General features: G+C 40.0%; 1 protein-coding gene across 13 annotated transcripts in view; it reads right to left on the bottom strand.

Annotated features, from left to right (window-relative positions):
- The window catches only part of CELF1 (CUGBP Elav-like family member 1), a 70,330-nt gene that overhangs the window by 6,657 nt on the left and 42,690 nt on the right, over positions 1–20,983 (bottom strand). For 7 of the 13 annotated variants that reach the window (XM_042790944.1, XM_042790943.1, XM_032993406.2 and 4 more), the window contains 5 exons: positions 20,262–20,390; positions 13,236–13,349; positions 12,872–13,057; positions 11,837–11,980; positions 842–10,235 (listed from right to left, as the gene is read on the bottom strand). In XM_042790944.1, coding sequence (XP_042646878.1) covers positions 10,108–10,235; positions 11,837–11,980; positions 12,872–13,057; positions 13,236–13,349; positions 20,262–20,390 — 701 coding nt within the window. In that variant the 3' untranslated portion in view covers positions 842–10,107. Of the gene's footprint in view, positions 1–841; positions 10,236–11,836; positions 11,981–12,871; positions 13,058–13,235; positions 13,350–20,261; positions 20,391–20,983 lie in introns of those variants that run through there. The other 6 variants (XM_042790942.1, XM_042790938.1, XM_042790936.1 and 3 more) reach the window with 3 other exon arrangements.

Raw genomic sequence — 20,983 nt, 5'->3', positions numbered from 1 at the left:
AGAAGCAATATTAACGTCAAATTCGTGGCGAGTTTCTAAATGAATTACACTTTGCCTAGACCAAATATTTATCTTTTTACAACTCATTCCAAACCATTAACGTATCTTAGTTCTAAAAGCAAAGCAGGTAACTTTCGCCTATCAACAAAACCTGAGCTAGGCAGTGTTCCCAACCCATCCGGGGGTTTTCCTGTGTAGTATTTCCAGGCTCAGGAGCACTGGGGACTGCAGACACCTTCCTGCTGCAGAACCAGGATAGGTTCAGCAAACTTGGCTGTGATCCTGGAAGGGTTAAGGAAGCAGTGGTGGGTACGGGGCTCGTAGGAGCAGCATGAGCTGGTGCCTGTCTAATCCCACACGCCACCACGCACGCCTGCTGCTCCCATACAGCAGAAGTCTGGTGTTATGCCGATGTTATTTAGCCCTTGAAACACCATGAATCACCGTGCACGCACAGGCAAGTGGCTATGCAGCACCAATTCTGTGAGGCTGGATATGCCTACACCTCACTCCCCAGTGCATCACATATGTGCATTATCCAAGATTCTCAGCTTTTCTGTATCTAATGTCTAAAGGGGACTTGACTGCCAAATGATACAAAATGGAGGCTAAACAACCAAAAAAACCTCTTCCACTTCTACTCAAAGTAGCTCATCTACACAGAGGTAAAAATCCAGGGCTATAGACTGTACATCCAGAACAAGTGGTACTGGGCCATGAACGCTTTTGTGGCTCACAGCTAAGAAACTGGAAGATAGTTCTCTCCTCTCTCTCCTCATCTTCCCACACTCGGACCCAAAAAGAACCTCAAGTTTAAGACACAAATACAACACACAAGGACTCTTCTCAAACAGTTTAATAGCAAATAAACAAAGGAAGGTACCACACTTGGCATATACAAAATGACTTGTTGTCGGTGTGTCTGTGCAATTAAAACAGCTTTAAGTTGCCCTTTGGGACAAAAAGAAAAAAACACACACACACAAAAGGAAGAAAATTCCTTTAACACATACTCGCTCGTTCCAAACTTGTAACAAATCTTTTCATTTTTAAATCCACTACACAAACTCTGTGATCAGATCTGAAAAGCAACACGTGCTCCTCTGCTTTTTAAACCATTAAAGTAAAATCCATAATTCTCTACAGAGTACAACACAATTTCACACAAAAAGACATTTTGTTTTGCAAATCAAAACAAGAAAAAAAGGAACAGCTCAAACAAGGTAAAGAAAAGCATTTCTACGACTGAACCACGACTTTGAGTTGATTAAATCCCGTTACTGCAGAACAGACTCTACATTTGGTCATAGTGGCAATTTGTTTTCTCGTCACATTGTGAATCACTTTACATTGTTTTCTAGTAGAAAAGGCAAAAAACTGTACAAAACCCCTAGTGTTAAATACAATGTTTGTACCAATAAAAAAGCCCACAGGTTTGTCTCCAAAATGTAAATTTTCTTTTTAAATTATTCACAAAAAGCAGCCAAAAATCAGAAAGGCAGCTGCTGCTCCACTGTCTCAAATCCATTAAAACCACCACAGAACGATTAAAACAACCAAAGGAAGAAAAGGAAAGAAGAAAGGAAAGAAACATCCAACGTTTGGCATTTTGGTTTTCTTCAGATATTTTTCCACAGGTTTCCCCAAAGTTCCTTATGGAACCAAATGCGCGTGTATAGAAACGTATTGGCAGTTACTCAATCCACTGCAGGGTATCGGTGTCCCCCACTGACACACAGCCCTGTGCATTCAGACTGTGGGACTAACAGCAGCCAGCCCACCATCTTACCTCCCAAAATAAACAAGTCTCTCTCCATTTTTCATCCAGCCTCGCGCTTCACTCCCAGGTATATGTACCATACCCAAACGTGGTCTGTCTCAGAAGCAGCTTAAGGACTGTCTACACAAGTCTAGCCAACATCTACTGAGAACAAGCAGTATCCTCAGTCCACTCAGGAGTAGGGCAGAAAACACCATCCTTTTGCATCTTTGCATTATCCCAAACACTGGACAGAAGTAAGATTTCTATCCGATTAAAACACGATTTGTTTTCTCAGCAAAACCCCTTCCCTGGGATTTCATTTCACATTATTTTCTACTGTTAAGATACCTACATTAGCTTGCTTCTCCTTCTGACGGAAACTTCATCACAGCACACATCTTCAGGTGCTTTCATCTAGAAGCTACATCCCAGTTTCTACCTGTGCAGATGGTATGTAGCATAGGGGGAAGCCTGCTACCCGGAAAGCAGTAACATGTTCTAGTTCATCCTGCAAGCCAGAAAAACTGCTTAGCTCATTACCCAATTAGAAACTAAACAAAAACTAAAAAATCTCCGTAGAGATTCCCCAGCTAAGGCCCTTGAGAAGAGAGCTGAGGATGGTACCCTGTTCAGGTAACAGCTTCAGAGGCTGTTGTATTGTGCTTGTCACTTGGGAAAAGAGCCAGCAGTTGTAGGGCCAGGTTTACAAATGCTTTCTCTGGGATATTTCAAACACTTGATTTTGAGAGCTAACCTAGATCCCTCCAGGATCCTGCCACCAAGGCCTGACTGATGGTATTAAACTGGGGCTGGACTTCACAAAAAACGTGCCCTGATTTTTACAAAATGCTCATAAAGAGTGTTTCAAAGGAGCCCTAGCTTCAGATAACTTTGGAAACAGAAATACCGTGAAGCTCCCCCACCCTTCTGTACCCCAGCTATCCCCTCCCACCAAAACTTCCAGTACAGGAATGGTGTGACCGAGCCCCCTGGGAGCCTCTGACAGCACTGGAGATGGAACAAGGTCCAGGTGCTCTGTCAGGCAGACAGTCTAAGTGCACAGGTAAATGCCCTCAGGTGGCTTCTGATCAGATATTTGTCATACCAAAAACACCAATTTAAAGGATACCTTTGAAACCCATTAAATTGCTCAGTTTTTGCACAAACTATAGAAAACAGAGGGTGAAGGTGATATATACGGGGGTGTGAAGAAAACAGCAGGAAACATGCAAAACATTTCTGGGCACTATCTTAGTTTGAAAGATTAAAACAAAAACATCACATTTTGCTGAGGAGATTGTAGTTACAAAAAAACCAAACATGCTGGAGCTTAACAAAATACAACATCAACTTTGATCAAATTTTCACTGCAGACTGATAATCACACAGGGAAGCAGGGGAAAAAAATAAAAATAATAATTAAAATTAAAAAAAAAAAATCAGTAAATGCCAGGGCAAAAAAAGTAGCTACAATCGGAAGAAAATGTAGTTCAAGTGTTTTCTGCTGATGCCACTCAAGTCACAAGTTTGAACTCATAAAAACACATGCTGTCTCCTCAAGCACAGTAACCAGATCAGCAAAATGTGACTAGAAAGTCTCTTGAAAGATTGAGTCACACCATATAATTGACTTTTTTTCTTCGAAACTGTGTTTTTAAAACTAAGCACACAGAAGAAACTAAGCCTAGAAAGTGATTGGCTGTATGTTCACAGAAATACAAATACTCCACAAGGTATGCTAGCAAGGCTGCTCTGAAGACAATTACAAAGAATCAGATTCACAAAATCAAGTGGTTATCTTACGAAGGTCTAGAAAAATAGAAATTCTTTTATATTCAAATGCAAGTTTAAATATTCCCCTTCAGCAGTCTTTCTAGCAAAACCAATTTGGCAGCACAAAAAAAAAATAAAAACCACAAAAAAAAAAAAAAGAAAGAAACAAACATAATAAAAATACACATCAGCATCAAAGGTCAACACAAGGTCAAAGGTGAGAGTTCAAGCATCAGAGAAGCTGAAGAGACAAGGATTTGGACGATGTACTTGAACGCCACATCGACATGCTTTAGGCACAACGATGAACAAACGGCAGGAATCTAGAAAAAAAACAAACCAGAAAGAGGGAGACCCACTGAGTTACACAGAGCAGTACATCCAAACACGGAGAGAGAGAACAAGAATGGGCACTGTACAATGAGATCTCCTGGGGAAGGGAGTTGACAGGGAAGGGCAGCACATGCCAATGATGGACAAGTAAAAGTCAAAGTACATGAAGGACACCAAGTAAACATCAAACTGCCAGAAACCAAATGGAAGCAGAGGCCTGGATTTCCCCTCTCAATTCCCAGTCTGTGGAGTACTCCAACAGCCTAGGCACACACAGATGAGCGTGCATTCACCTTGCCCTGTGCCCAGTGTCTCCACGAGCTCTGTTGAGGAGAAGAACAGAGCAAGCTCCCTCCCCAGGAGACCGACTCCAAAAAATATGGCTCCAGGGCTAATGTTTGCCCACAGAGACTGAGACCATGAGAGACAAGACAGAGGACACAAGGGATTCACAGGTGGTTTGGCGGCTGAGACTTTTCTTGCATCCTAACATGGGAAATTCTTAGGCAGTGGTAGCCCAGGAAATTCATGTTCTTTCCTTCAGCTACAGTCCCTTCTCATTCCCTAGGAGCCCATGAAACTGGGGATGGGTGATTTTGAACAGGGGGAAAAAATATTTTTTTTTTTAAATTATACAAGACAAAAACTCCACACATTAGAGAAGAATTCCTTAAGACTTGACTGCAAGTTAAGACTTGTCCTAGCTGAGCACTTTTCATACCATTAGACCTGCACAGGGATTTTCCATTCCCAATCCTTTATATAAACAGCCCCCAGCTCCCTGACTTTGTGAGGAGGGGATCCTGGGCTCTGAGAAGCTCTACAGTCACTGTTGCCAGTTTGAGGAGTAGAAAAAATGTGTTTCCTGAAGCTTTCTTGCAGAGTTTATAAATAAAATAATTCATATATTAAGTATAAATACCTTTGTTTCCTCCCCACAGCTTTTGAACTGCAGGAGATGAGCAACATTCTGGGAAGAATGTGGGAGGCAGAGGAGAGAGGAAGCAAGTTTCTTCTTTTTCTTATTTCTTCCTCTCTCCCCTACCCCTCTTGCCCTGACTCCCTTTTATCTCCTGTTTGTGGCCTTATTGTTCAGCACATCTCAGACCTGCTGGTTAGAGACTACAGCAAGGTGAGACTTGCGTATTATCTTATAGCATTTCTACCATGTTTGAGAATAGCAAGTGTTGCATTCTAGGTCCAAAGCAACAAGAAGCACGCTGTCCCCTAAACCTGCAACACTCCACTTACTAGAACTGCTGAGACTAGTTTGCTCTTTATACTTTCTAATTCAGGGAAAGGACTCAGTATTGAGTTTAAACGAACTCCAGCAGAGTACAATACCACTCTTGCAGTTATTTCAGTAGTTTTAGAAATACTCTAGATAGTTTGCAGATAGCTGTAAGGTTTCAGTCCAAAACCAGAAAGGCAAATTCATCACAAACTGAGGCATAAGAAACAACAAGAGGCATGAAAACAAGTGACATTTAAGCATGCACCGTAGAAATTGTGTGTGTGATCTGTTTGGGGTTTCTCTGATAGAGATTTTTCAAGTATTTCACTCAGAAATTTTGAGGGGAAAGACTAAGTTTCATTAAAGCCCTGAGGAGGGACTGGCCTACAAGAGCAGAGCCATGAGATGCTGGATAAGAATGTAATGAGTTGGGGAAAGTTTTTCCAGTTTGTCCTTGTTTTATTCTCGCAACTGCAATAATTCTGCCTTTTGTGTTTTATATTTTGTGGTGGGTATGCTCAGGGATATATCACATCCTTATGTTTAAATGCGTGCAACAAGCTCTCAAAGCATTTTATGTGTTCATAGTTGCACCCTTCATTTGCGATTTGCTTTTTCCAAGTTACTTTTAGGTATTTCCAAATGAAATAGAAACAACTTCATTCTGCTCGCCTGTTCTTCCCTAACTTACACCCATCAACAAGAACACTTCAGTTAATTCTACCATGCAAGCAGAATCTATCATGTTAACTGACCTTCAGTATTCAGATGAAAAGCTTTTTTTTTCCTTAGAGATGTATTTGCCAGTGAGAAATTCTCTGAGGCACCTATTTTCCAGATAGTAGTGCCCATAGCTAGTGAACTGCCTCACCACTAAAATATGAAGAGATATTCACCATCGCTGCCTCAGACACTTTTGAAAAATTCCAATCCTCATTCTGTTTAGGATTAAAATTTAATCACTCTATATCAAAGGCATTTTCTAATAAGGCAAGCTTTGTATTACTGGAAGAAAAAAACCTGAACTACAAAGAGATATCCTATTTTGGACTGTTGATTATCTAGGGGACTGAAGAACCTAGGATTTCATTTACTGTAGTACTTGATACTAAGTAGCAGCAGACCAAGACTTAAACTGTTCGTAATACTTTCATTTTATTATGGCATATCTAGTAAAATCAATGTCTTCTGAGAAAAAAAGTAATCTATGAAGTAGATCATTACCATCTTGTTTCTAAAAATATGTAAACACCCCTCTTGGTGGCACATGTAATAAGGAATTCCATTTCATCAGAAGTTCTACTAGCTTTTGTTGTAGAAAATCCAGATTCTTTGGTTTATGAGCATACAGAATACTCTGTCCATGTGGCTAATGTGGCCAATCCTTCTGCAGTTTATTTGAACTCACCCCACTCTTATCCTACCATCCAGGAAATAAAGCATTTGACACCGATTTGATTTGCACTTGAATGAGAGCATGATAGATATTAAAAATAAAATAAAGTTTAAGAGCCCCAAGTCCCCAAAATTCAAGACTTCCCTGCCATGAGTGAGGAAGAAAACTGGCTTAAAACTGGAAGGCAAGAAGAGCCTAAATCTCTAGTCAGCGGCAGGCACCAGACAGACACGGAAATGTTGACTTTATCTGATCAGTTCTGTTATCAGAAAAATATCTGCCCAAGTCACAAACTCGATACATTTATTAACTTTGGCAACATATACATTGATACACCAAGAAAGGGAAATCTGAAACATATACACAAAAAAGGGCAACATCTTCAGCTGGTGAAAACTGATGCAGCTCTACTGAAGACAGCAGTACTGCATTGATTCAAACCAGCTGAGGATCACATATTTTAAAATTTAACCTGCATAGATTTTTTTTCTTCTTCTTTTTGGCAATACTTACAGTTATGCCAGTAAGGCACAAGAGCTAGCCCAAGTTAAGTGTCTTAAGGTGATTACGTCTGGGAGGAGTCACTGGTCAAACTAAGCCACAGTGTAAACTGGTGAACCTCCTGAAGTCAATAGGAGTTGCACCGATTTGCAACAATGCCAAGCTTGATCCATAAATTACAGTATTGAGGACACACTACAGGATGTAGAAGCTGAAATATCTAATTTGGGGCAACTGAAATGACTAGCAAAGAGGCCAGAGCATCAGGTTAAAAGCAAAACAGGACAAAGGTCTCAGATAGTACAGTGGGGGAGGGTGCAAAGAAGGTAAGAGTGACTGTAGAGACCCCAGAGCACAGTGCTCTCCTCCACTGGTTCACAGCATTCTTCTTCCCCATTTAGCAGTTGGGCTGCAAACAGGCCACTGAAAATCAGTAGTTTCAATCATGCACATCATTATGCATGTAAAACAATCACATTCAGGATTCTAAAAAACCCTGGCCTTTTTTTTTTTTTTCCAGTGAAATAATTTAGGTAATAAATATTCTCCACCCTGGAGCGGTATAAAACTTCTATAAAAATAGAAACAACATTCTTGGTTACAGCAGGTTGCACTTGGAGCAGTTGCTCCCAACTATGTTTTTTTTCCGTGTTGTTCTTTATTTTTTTTTTGGTTTTTTTTTTCATTTTTTTTTGAAAAGTATATTATTTATAAAAAAAAAAAAAAATCCCATTATCACCCTGGAGGCCTTCAAACTCCAACACTCTTTTCTCAGAAAACCAGGACACATCTTTCCCATCGTGCAGAATTCAAGTGTACATGGTTCACTTAAGTGTATGTTTACGTTTCTAGAGAGATTCAAATAATTAACACAGAAGGGTACCACATGCCAGCATAACGGGGAAATTTGGCAATCTGGCCTTTGAACCTTTGCCACCACAAAATGATTCGAGTAATACTGACAGATTTACCTGCCTGCCATCAACACAGACAGACCAGCATCAACTGTTTCTTTTTCAATTTAAGAACGGAAAGGGCTCTTTTTGGATGGTACAGGCCTTTTACTTCTGAGGTTTGAGATCCCAGGGGACCCAGTCCCTGGGAACACCCGACATTCCCAACAGAACACCGTGCATGGGTGTGGATTCTGACCCTCATCTCCGGTTTGATGGGTTTAGTGCTCCTCCTCCTGGAGCAGAACAGAGAGTCCCAATCCTGTGTCTGATCCACATGCTCGTTAATGAGCAGCTGGCTCCCAGATCACAGTGCTAGCTGGTGCCCTGGGAAACAGCATCACGAACCAGGAATACAAATAAAAATAGGAAAAGGAGAAAATATGAGGTAAATGAAATTTCTGTTAAAGATGCACAGAAATTGTAAACTTCCTCTTGGGACAGAGGTGGATTTTGGTGGTTATTAAATGGGACTCTACTCTGATTTCTTAAAACAACTCAGGCCAGAGTGTCAAAAGTCCTTTGAGCCCCCTAAAACCAGTGTATAACAAAGGCCCTTAGCAACGCATTAGCAGTTTCACAAGTGTGCAGAAAAAGTGTGTGTCCATTGAAGGGGTGTGTTCAATTTTCCTTCAGCATAGAAGATAACAGCTCGTACCAAAAGGCAGAAGACGACTGAATGGCTCAATGCTCTGCTCTGATTACACAGCTCCTGTGTTAGCCTGTTTTGCACTGATACACACCACCTTAAAGGAAAACTGCAGTACAAAGAAATACCTAATTACTAGACCAAATCACTGCACAAATTGTGTTTTTTGTTTTTTTTTTTTTTTTTAATTTTGTTGGTTTGGTTTGTTTGTGTTTTTTTTTTTTTCCGGTTTTGTTTTTCTTTTTTTTTTTCTAAAACCCAGGATGTTATTTTTGCAACAGAGTTAAGATGGAGAATCCTATGAGAACATGTATGAAACAGGAGCCTCAAGAGCTGTGTTAGGGCAACTCTGGGCTTTGTATCTCAGTTCAACAGTCATTTTAATAGAAAAACAAACAGCACTTACATTATGCTTATCAGAATGAATTCAAAGTAGTACTCTGCAAAAAGGACATTATTCCACAGAAATGGGGAATGTGATGAACTGTTAAGAAGAAAAATTGTCAAAAAAATTCTGCAGGTTACCAGGGATCAAAAGTTTCTTGTTTCCAGCCTGATGTATTCATCCAGACTAAGCCGTATCTCTCGATACTTTTCTACAAAAACTAGATAAAGTACATGGGATAAGTTCTCTTAAATATGGAGAAATTCACTGCATCTCATTAATATTCATATTAACATAGTGAAATTTTCTGGGAAGGGACATTATCTACTAATTTTATAAAGTGCTGTGTACGTTCACAGTGCTATATAAACACTATTTTATATACAGCAAAAAAAAAAAAAATCACTGCAGTTTTCCTTTGGTTTGTTAATGTGTTCACACTTCTAGCCTGTCTCTTGCTTTAGAGATGCTTTACTAAATCCCCACCATGGCATACAGTTAAGGAAATTTCCAAGAGCAGATGGGGCATGACAAAGGCTACATGGAGTCAGTTCTTTGCTCACCCAAACTTGGATGGACTTGGTTCTCCTTCCTCATCTTTGTTTTCATCAGCTGTTCTGTGTTATTCCTGCTTTTCCTTCTCCTCTCCCCTATGGTGGTGTGGTGTCAGTTCTGCTTCCCCTTCTCCTCTCTACCCCAAGGCAGTGTGGTGTCAGTTCCTGCTGCTCCCTTTAAACCTTCCCTCCCCACCCCCAAGGAGCTGGCATTGGTCCTTCTCAACACACACTGGTTACAAACACAGCAAACTTCAAATAAGGGAAAAAAAATAAAATAAAATAAAATAATAAAAAAAAAACAAAACAAAACAAAACCTCAGCGATATGGCACCTAAACTCCAAAGTAAAACACTGGAAACAAAAGCACAAACTTGTCCTCCATCCGAAGCAGGATTCTCAGCAGAGGCTGCAGCCGAGTCTTCAGGGGAAGATTTGCCAGATAGAAGGCATGGATCAGCTTCCAGGACTGTAAAAACACAGCCTTAGGGCTTCGAATCACTAAGTGCGCTCCTCTCCAACTTACCAGAAGATCCTTCTCACTCCAGTCCCGGAGGGGAGGGGCGCTCAGTATGGCTTGCTGTCATTCTTAGAGCGCTTGAGCTGTACTTTCAGACGCTTCATGCCAATCTGAAAGCCGTTCATTGACTGAATGGCAGCCTGCGCAGAGACAGGATTGTCGTAACTTACAAAACCTGAAGAAAGGAAAAGACGTAATTACACCATGTCAAAGCTGTCCAGAGCAGCTACTCACAGTTGGCAATGCAGGTACTCACAAGGTAAGAGAGGCTTGCATGAAATGCCAGTTTCAGAGGCTCACAACTGTTTTAGACTCTTCATAAAAACTTCTTACTAAGGGCTTTCAGACAAAGCATTGCTTTCTGACATATGGAACTTTGGCCAAAAACTATACAAAGCTCAGGAAATTAAAATAACATTTTCTAGTTTTCCTTCTTTAAAAGTTCTTCTTTTACAAGAACTCGTACCTGGGAGAAAACCAAACCTGGAAAATGTTAATCTATATATGAAAGCTCATTAAAGATGCAAGGCTGAAATCACCCTCTTAGCATTACAGGAGTAGATTTGTTTGGAGTGAAGAAGCTGTCAAGGCAGTGTGGCACTTATACCACTACTATGTTTAGGTTTCTCTCGGATGAGAAGTTGTGTATCATTCCAGGGAAAGAGTGTCCTGAAAATAAAACTTCTCCAGGGTTTTAAAGGAATCCATTTTAAGTAACTCCAGTCAACGGCTGGCATCACTACCTGAGGAGATCATTCTATATGTAGGTGTTACAGCCTGATGCTCAGAATATTTTTTCTGTTCTCACAAAGCATCAGATTGACCGCATCTTTTGGCTGAAATACTAAAAAATACAGAATATTGTGTAGGCACAAAGCTATCTAAACCATAGAGAAAATCTCACCTCTCCTACTCCATCACAAGAAATCTCCATCTATCAAAACAGTCACGAGAGCTTACAGCACCACAGAATGGCTACAACTGCTTGCACTGGGGTTTCGAAGTGAGGAAAAGAAAACCATGACTTTTTCAGTCCACATGCACAGCCTCCTACTACATAAGCTAAGGAAGAGTAAGTTCTCCGCTCTTCTGGCATCACAGACTTTAGCTGTTAACTGGAAATAATCTATTTGGATAGTAACAGTAGCATGGCAGGTTGATTTACAGTTTTAGGATACACTTCGCACCCTGATGTGCCTCCCATCTAAACACACAACTATCAGAGCAAAATTGGGATAAGAGATGCAACCAAAGTTAGGCAGTAAGTAACAGCTGAAGTGGTTTTACTATTACAAAGATCTCAAGAATTAGGAGGAAGATTCAAAAATTGCCCTCGGAGCTTTCGTAAAACATCAGAGTCAAATGCTCCTGTACCATATGGTAGCCGTAATAGCTATATATAAAAATATTAATAGAAATCATCCATAATGATAATTTAGTAAGTAGTATATACACCAATGTAAACAAGTAGTGAAAAGAAAGAAAGGGGGAAAAAGAGGAACTATACCATGATTATAGTTTGCAAACATGAATCGTAGTGAATTATCTAGGGCCAAAACAGTATAATGAGGCATAGTAGTACAAAATCAGGAAAAGCAAAAAGTCACAGTGAAAATCAGGAAAATACAGTTCATTGTCGGAAGACTTTAGATTGATTTATTTATTTTTAGCAATAGAGAGAGTCACTACTTGACTTAAAAGCTAGAATAGACAATATACTGGAAAAGAGATCACTAGAAGCCATCTTTCTACAGGTAATGATTAGACCCAACATACCAAAACACTTGCTTAGATTGGTCTGCTTGTCAATGAAAACCTTGGCAGAGACGACATTTCCAAATGGCATGAACATCTGCAGCAGATCCTGATCCCCAAACTCCTGGGGGAGATGGTAGATAAACAGATTGGCTCCCTCTGGACCTTCAAACAGCAAGTATGAATATAAACTCAGAAATAGCATACGTAACATAGGTCCACTTCACAAAAAAAAAAAAAAAAAAAAAAAGGTAAAAAAGCCATTCAAGCTAAATTTTCTAGATAAAACAATGAAACTGCTGTTTGCACTTCTGCGGAGTACTTGATTCCACAATAAATCAGCATGACCCTTTGCTGGGATTGATCATTCAAATCATTCTAGCTCTTTCTCACCATTTTTGCTTGTAATTTCCATACTGTGCCAAAATTGGTTCACAGGTCTTTGCTGTAACGGAAGCTGAACAGTAAGTTTGAGCCCCTGATGCCGACTAAAACAAAAATGGCTATGCAAAGCTTGTGGCCCAAAGAAGCTAAGTGAATCTCAATAGAAAATACAAGTAATTGCATTACTTGTAATCTAACAGACTCTTTTCTAAATGTCATCCTATATTCTGCTGAAAACTTACTCCTACATTCTTCATTACTTTACACTACATGTTAAATTGATTCTGAATCTGAAGAGTGAAGAAAGTGGCATTAAGTATATGTGGGAAGAGGTGAAGGACCAAGAAAACAAAATTAACAAAACCACTACCGATTCTCTGACAGTGGGATGTATCAGGCTGCAGACTCATACTCTCCTGTCCTCTGAGAAAATGGAGGAATATGATTACTAAACATTTAAGAATAGACAAATCCTGGGAGAAAGCCCCTGTACAGAAACTGCTCTGGACATCCCTTGAGAGACACCTCATGTGTTTTCCTTCTTTATCTTCAGTAACTCTAGGATTCTAAAAAGTGCTGCCAAATAAGAGCTCTGCTGATAAGGTAGTTGCAAGATCTGAGGCTGCCCTTTTGAAAACCCCTCTCAAGTTGTTTCTACAACTTTCTGCCTACCTTCTTTTTGACTTCCTGCTGCACCAATACTCTGCTGTGTTAGGAGACTCTGGTTATAGAGTGTGGGCAAAGCAGCAGCAGCATATTGCTGGATTCCAGAATAAGCCTGCGTGAGGGCTTCCATTGTGCTACCTGTCCCATTTGAGAGACCACCGCTGCCAAGTCCTCCATTTAAGGCTGCCATTCCTGTAAAAGAAAGAGGAAATAAAGATGACTGAGTACTTCCACTGAGCCAGATCAATTACCTTTTAAATACTCTGCACTATTACAAGGAGGGAGCAGAAACCCCTAACCCCACAGAACTAGCACAGTCTGAGGAATAATAATCAGCCATTCCTCCAACATACCACAACACGTAGCTCACCTGCTAAAGAGCTAACGTTGAGGCCTGCCGTAGCCCCTGCCAGCGTCTGCAATGCTCCAAGAGAAGCCATTGGATTAACAGAGGAGCTGCTACTGGAGCTAGGTGAGGAACCTGCTATTAAAATAAGATCATTAAACTTCAAGTAGTATTATTTGGTCCTAATAATTCAACTTCTTCATTAAGTTATTTCAGTAGAAAAGGCTAGTAAGACACAGATCACAGCAACACAGTACACTATGTCAAAAAAAAAAAAAAATCCCAAACCCACACAACTTGATTGATCATGCTGCTTGTATCTTCTAATTCCTTCCTACATTTTTGAAAAACTTCTCATTCATCATAACGTCTTCTCTTTGTAGCAGTAAGTTTCATGAAGTGTAAGACACCTAAGATTCAGACAATATACGAATGTTAGCTAAACTTGGTACCTCAACATAAGGTGACCAGCAGCAATGCCTGTTCCCTGCTGACTAAAGTGAGTAAGAACCACTTGCTACATATTAACATCTACCCTTGAAACATCACACAAGGTAAAAAATACCTGAAACACAGATACTAGGGACATTAAAGAAAGCTCCAGTCAAACTGCACATACCGTTTCCCCATACTGCCAGAACAGGAACAACAGATGCCCAGATTATTCTGACACATGAAATAATTCTCCATTAAAAATCGTACTGCAGCAGCTGGGGCTAGGGCCAGGTCGTACGTCCAAAATACATAGTCCATCCTCTGTTGACTGTGCCACTAACATCTTCAAACATGTTTACTCAGAAAGAGAAGCCTACAGATACAGTACCTATCAGACTAACAGCTTACATGGCCTGCCAACTTCTACAACAGGTAGTTAGTTCTACAGAGACAGACACCAAAACCACGAGAAAAAAAAAATTCCCAAGCTGCTATATCAAAAGAAACAGAAGTTCAAATTGATGTCATCTACAAAGACTATGGACGTGATAAAATAAGAACAGTATTTTTATGAAAATATAGCAGTTGTTTTCCTAAGAGGTTTGTGGACTACTTAGAAATCTGAAGAAGGTAAATAAGAAAAGCTATGCATAGTGCTACTAGCCTGAGTAAGGGTTTAAATTTACTGCACAAGATGCACTAGAAAATATTTATGGCTTCTACAAATTAAAAGATACTGAAGACTGGTGCTGTAGAGGCATCTTGTAGCCTTCTTTCAAGAGGAATTATCTGTCCGACCAAGTGGGTAACAGAACTGAAATTCAGGTATTTTCAGTTTCCTTCATGTTTCTGCGATTCTCAGTTACGCTGTGTACATCCATTAAAACTTTTAAAAGAATTTTTAGCATCTTTCAAGCAGATTCACACACACCATATTCACCACTGCACACACGTGGCATAAAGTCTCTGACAGAGTGGAATATGGTAACTGCTTACGTGAAACACAGAAAACTCGCCTAACAAGCCCCAGCAAAAGCTGTACCCAACAAAAGCTGCATGAGAACCCAGGGGGCTGCACTTTGTATCACTGTTTAGCTTTTGTACTGACAGAGGAAGTGACAAACCCCCTCTATGAAAAGTTCTAGACAAACTCGCTTAAGTCAGAAATTGAAAGACAATGTCCCAAACTATATTTTAAGATGCTTACTCTGAAGAGACACTTCCTGTCTTACTATCAGTAGCATATTTAATGTTGGAAAAATACAGAGATCAAGTTACAGTATAACCCTCAAGTTCGTAATAAAAAAAAAAAAAAAAAAGCATAGCTGGCTGAATAAAAGCCAGCGTTTGGAAATTATACCGCTGCCTCGATTTTAGAATATCGCTTGTTTCTGCAACACTTTGTTGATAATCTGCACAGAATGAAAAGACTACATTTGACAGATGAGAACACCACTGGAAAAAAACCCGAATTATAAAATAATAGTGTTAGGGTGAAAAAAGAACGAAGCCAAGGCTAGAGAGAAAAATAAAAGAGAGAACAGCTGCCTTCTCCACTTTAAAAAGGTTGTGATTTTAAATAAATTCATGTAAGTCACTACAAAAAGCTGAACACAGATATTTTATTTTAGCTGACTTTATCAGAAATCTCTTTAAGCAAAACAAGAAATGCTTTAGTACTAAAAACCCCAGGAAAATGTAACTGTTTGGTTTATTTTCTTTACCATATGTATTTAGGAATTGCTATCCTGAGTCAGCACCCCATTTCTGATGATGACTAAAGGCAGAAACACAGGCAATTACAAAGGAATACTTCCAAGGTATAGTCTATACACCAATGCAGCAATTTGCAAATCTAGGATTTTTTTCAGCCAAGGCTAATGTCTTTCTATTAAAGTTATGATTTTAATTCATTAATGTCAGTACATTTTGAATACCAAATTGTTTGACTCTGCTATGTTCTAAGGCAGGGGTTCTGCAATTTAATCGTGCACTATGCAAAGAAACAGCTCTTTTTATTTTTGAACTGTCAGTTGATAACTTCACCTGATATCCTGTAACTCATCTTGAAATATCTAACAACTGGTCTTTCCCTATTTGTCTTCATCACAACACTAATATATTTGTAGGCTTGAATCACCTCCTCCTCCCCTGTCAGTCTTCTATTTTTCAGGCTCCCTCATCGCTCCTGATAGTGAAGGAGTTCCACAGTTCTAGTCATCCTTTCTGTTCTTCTGGCTTTTGTGCATTATTTTAGATCAGAAAACAGCACATGGTAACGGGGAGAGAAAACCAGTATCGCTTTATAGATGTTCTTTAATTTATCCCTAATGCTTAACATTGTTTCTGTGCAGGTTTTGGTGGGTTGTTGGGTGTTGTGGGGCTTTTGTTGTTTGGGGTTTTTTTATTTTTATTTAATTTTACTTGCTACTGAGGTTATGCTTTCTTAGATCTATCTACTCAGTTATATCTAGTCAAAAAGGATAATTCTAAGAGAACTAGCCAAAAATATTTGAAAAGCTTTGCAGAAAATCTTAATATGTTGTAAAGAATAGGTAGGAAAGATAACAAAACTTGGACAAAGCAATGAAGTACCAACTTGTGGAAACTGGTAAACTGAGGGAATAGTAAGTCTGTTCTAATTCGGCCATCTAGCATCCAAGCAATGAGCTAAAGAGCCCTAAAACTCAGGCAATGAATCTGACTGAACTGTACCAGAATTAGTTCCAGTAAAAGCAGAAAGACTATGATGTGTCTGAAAACACTTTTGCTGGAGACACACTAAGGCCAGCAAAGTCATCTGGTGTTTGTTGGAACTTTGATGGTTGCCTCAGAGAGAAGAAATGGAAACACACATCAGCTATTGCAACCATTCTATTTTGCTCTAGAGCAGACAATTCTTACTGATGTCCAAGTTGAAAAGATGGCAGACAAGACACTCCAATCCTGAAATACTTCTGTAATATTTTCTTGAATGTCTCGTTCAATTTATCTAAGGACACAGTCTTTTTAGCATGATTATCTAGGTGGATGCAGCAGCAGTCTGTTCAGCTTCAAAGAGTAGCTGCCTTATTGCAACATTGAAGGTTTTGCTCCATCCTATTCTACATCTAAATACACAATACTGCTGGGAAATATCTAAACAAAATCATCTGAAATGAGAAGGAAGACAGAACATCTCCGAGTTCAACCATTCTGACATGTAACCTATCCATAGTCTCTACTGTGTGGACTTCTAAGTTCCCCAAACACAAAAGACATCAGTGCAGATGAAAGAAAATCAAAAAGGTAACTATTCATAATGATTGTCTGGATTTTTCCACCAATTATGCAATCTGAGGACAATCCTGGACAGATGTCCAAATAAGCATCAGGTGAACATTTGCATGACAGATGGATAGAAGTCAAGCCAGTAGTCATCTCATCTGCAGTTCGGTTTAAGAGGTTATCACAGTAGATGTTGCCATATGTCCCACAGACAACGAAGGCATTTACTAATGCATGATACTGAACAGCTGTAGACTGAGTTTCTTAAGGTCTAAGTATGGTTCAGGAAGGATGCTCTGAATGTGTAGAGTCTAACAGCCTTCTATATGAATACATAGTGTGAATGCACATATAAACAGTAACCAAGAGACACTTTCAAGTTTGCTTTTGTAAGAGAAAACAGATAGTTCAGAGTAAACAGTTAAAAAGCTGTATAATTATAGGAAGTATCATGACACCGAATGCTGTCTGTACACACTGAAGCTTCCTCTCCCCCCAGTTTAAGTACAGTTTCAAAACATGAAGGATATTCATACCTCTAAAGAAAAGCACTGAAATTGTTTCAGAGTTTGATGTCAGTGACTACATATAGACCATATATCCTCCAGAACCTTTTATTTCTTTTGAACAAAGCTAGTATCTACTCTTTAAAATTACACTCTAAATTAAGTTTAAAGAGCAGTGCAACAGTGACTGCTTCATGTTACAAGCCTGCGATCAGTGAACTGACTGATACATCTGTACAAGATATTAATTCAAATGACATGATTGCTTGACTGCTGATACATGATCATTTACTGATATGACTGGTGATCAGAAAGTTGTTTGGATTCAACACAGCAAGCACTTAAAAATCACAGAATGGTTTGCGACAAAGGAAGGGGCCTTAAAGATCATCTAATCCCACCCCCCCTGCCCCGGGCAGGGCCCCTTCCCCCAGCCCAGGGGGCTCCCAGCCCCGTCCAACCTGGCCTGGAACCCTTCCAGGGACGGGGCAGCCACCGCTGCTCTGGGCACCCTGGGCCAGCACCTCACCACCCTCATCATCCAGTGTCTCACCACCCCCCATAGGAAAGATTTTCTTCCTTACAATCTACCCTCTTTCAGATTAAAACTGTTATTATTCCTACACCCCTTGATAAAGATTATTCCTTGTCTTATTCCTACACCCCCTGATAAAGAGTGTGTCCCCCTCCTTTCCTGTACCCCCTTTAAGTACTGGACTGCTCCCCACCCCCTGGTCCCTCCACCAGCATGATCTAAAGTAGAACAGAGTCCTGAGATACGTCCCTCACCAAGGGAAAAGGAACCTGCAGAGTGGTGTGGAACAGCCAAAACTCACAGAGAGGAAACCAATTTTCAAGAATCACATGACAGTAGCATAACTTCAGTTGCAAGGGACCTCTGTGAATCATCTAGTTTAATGGTCTGGCTAACATCTGAGTTAGGTCAGCCTGTTCAGGGTCCTTTCCAGTTCCATTCTGAATCTCTGAAATGATGGAGATTGCACAGCCCCTCTGGCACCTGGTTCCTGAGCTTAATCGCCCTCAGCAGTAATCTGATTTTCTTTTATATCCAGTCAGACTTTTCTCTGTGGCAACCTGTGTCCATTTCCCTTGTCCTTTCACTGTACACTTCTGAGAAGAGGCTATCTCTGCCTTTTCTAGCATGTCTGGCATTTGAACTTCACAACCTGCCAGTCCCCTTCCCCACCTCTGCAAATCAGAGAACAAACTTGCTTCAGTCAGTGGACGAGAGAGCCAACAAAGAACTCCTAGTTTTAAATGCTACTCCCAGCAAACTGTAACCTGACAATTCCAGCTCTGTTACTGCATGAGGAAATATGGGAGAAATTCTCAGATATATTCACCTTCATGCTTTATCTATGATGAACAATCATTAGTGGGTTATAAATGCAGTTCTTCTATAGCCTCAACTCTTTGGGGTTGTTTTAAATTATAGAATAGGATACCACAGCTGGAAGTCAAGATAAATTGTGAAATTTTAACCTTTGAGGATTACAGACCACAGAGTTTTTATGTAAGAACACCCTGTCCACCAACAGAACACTCTTTGAACTGAATTCTTTCTTGGGGATTTCTCTAAGTAGAAAACTGTGTAAAGCACCCATGGTTTAACTCCTGATCATGTGACGTAAGGTTTTCTAAACAGCTTTTCCTTGTAATCGCTTCATAATCTCTCAGTCCGGCTCCTTTGTTCTCCTATGCAATACAAACAGCTACCTGTGGGAAATTTAAAGCATGCCCCAACCCTCTTTGGTCTCTCACAATCACAGGTGAGGATGTGAACTCTGTAGGCTCAACGTCAAAACTGGATAAGCAATTTCACTTTTTATGAAAAAAAAAAACCCAAAACAAAACACAAAACTAAAAAAACAACCAACCAAACAAACAAAACAAAAAAAAAACCCCACATACTATGCTGTGGATACTGGAAAACTGACACCCTGAAAATACAGGGTCTCCCTTCCCATGCCAGGATTTAGAAATAACTGAAAATAGGATTGAAATACTTGAGTAGGATACTGATCTTCATTTGTGGTAAAACCTGAGCATGTCTAATGTAAGCACAATTTAATTTATTTTTTGTTTTCTTGCTTGTTGCATTTAATGATCATATTTAACAATAAGACAGCAAAAGAACACTACTTGGACATTATAGCCTCTTTGGATAATGTATGTAATCTAAAGTAAAAAAAAAAAAAAAAAAAAGCAAACCAAAAACCAAACCACAAAAAAACCCCATAGAGGCAAGATACTGATTTTTATGTGCAACTCATACACTCAGTTCTAGACAATCGCTTTGCAATAAATGTGCTAAGGGTCTGTTTATTCTACCTCTATGAGGTAGTCATAATATCCTTGTCTTCATTAATGCTAGAGGAATATAAACTCTCCTGTTCTAGTGCACAGAATGCATTACTTAATGCTTAGGGCATCTTCTACCTCCATGTCCAGAGGAACAGGGTACATCTGCCACAGTACTTGCCTAAAATCACAGATAAACCAAATATGAGATGAGATTGTAATAATTTATTACAATCTGGAAAGAGGCCACCTATCTTTCTGCTTCGTGATGACCTCAAAAATTCTTTTTACTCAAAATTAATCTGGCCATTTGGAGGAAGGAACACAGCAGGTAAAAAAGCCTTTGCTGGTGGCAAAGGTATCTACCCTAAACAAAGGCCTGTGAATCTTCTAGTAAAACTGCTTCTCTATTAAAGAGTCAGCACAAAAATGACAAACAGGGATAGATAAAACAGGTGATATCTACCCTGAAATGACTCGTAAGGCAACCCGTGTCATAACAGCATAGGCAGTCTCTTACCTGAGCTGGTGAGCACACTCAGGGGACTGCTGGAGGAAGTGAGTGCAGCAGTACCACTCGGTGTATTCTGAGCTGCACTGGCTGCAGCTGCTAATGCAGCCAGGTTCTGTAATTGCATCGCGTTCAGTCCTGCAACACATTGAAGAATGCACAGAGTTTCTCCTGTAACAGTCACCATCATCCGAGCTTAACAGATACAGCAACCTCAGCACATCACCAGGGAATAATGAGAAAGAGCTTAAAAACAACATGCTTAATACCAGTTACTGGTCTTGTCTACATTGCGATTCCTTGCTGTAACTAAAAATGTTTGTCTTTGCCCATATAGATGAGTTTGGGTAAAAGACCAAGTAGTCATGATCCCAGATGCAGACTCCAGAGTGCAGATACTTTCAAGCAGCGTTCTCTCCAGTCACAAAAGCACAGCAGCTTTAACAGAGAGTTAAGCCAGGGTCTGGCAGCTCATTTGCAAGCTAAACTTGTCTAGACACCAGGCCAATAACCTCCTCTTCTCTCATGTCCCTCTGCTCTCTTTGTAGGGAAACAGCAGTAACTGCAGAATTCTTTCAAGAAGACCTACACACTGCAGTGGCCACAAAGTCCCACCTCTAACCCACCATCAGGTGAATATCATTTTGTTTGATCCCCCTGGCAGCCAAGAAGCAACAGTCAGTTGTGAGACAATGTTGAGTGGCAACTCCTGACCTCAAAATCAGCCAGTG

The sequence above is a fragment of the Tyto alba genome, unplaced genomic scaffold (assembly GCF_018691265.1).
Source record: "Tyto alba isolate M040663 unplaced genomic scaffold, T.alba_DEE_v4.0 Super-Scaffold_18, whole genome shotgun sequence".
NCBI classification, from domain to species: domain Eukaryota; kingdom Metazoa; phylum Chordata; class Aves; order Strigiformes; family Tytonidae; genus Tyto; species Tyto alba.
This window is presented reverse-complemented; position numbering and strand designations above follow the sequence as displayed.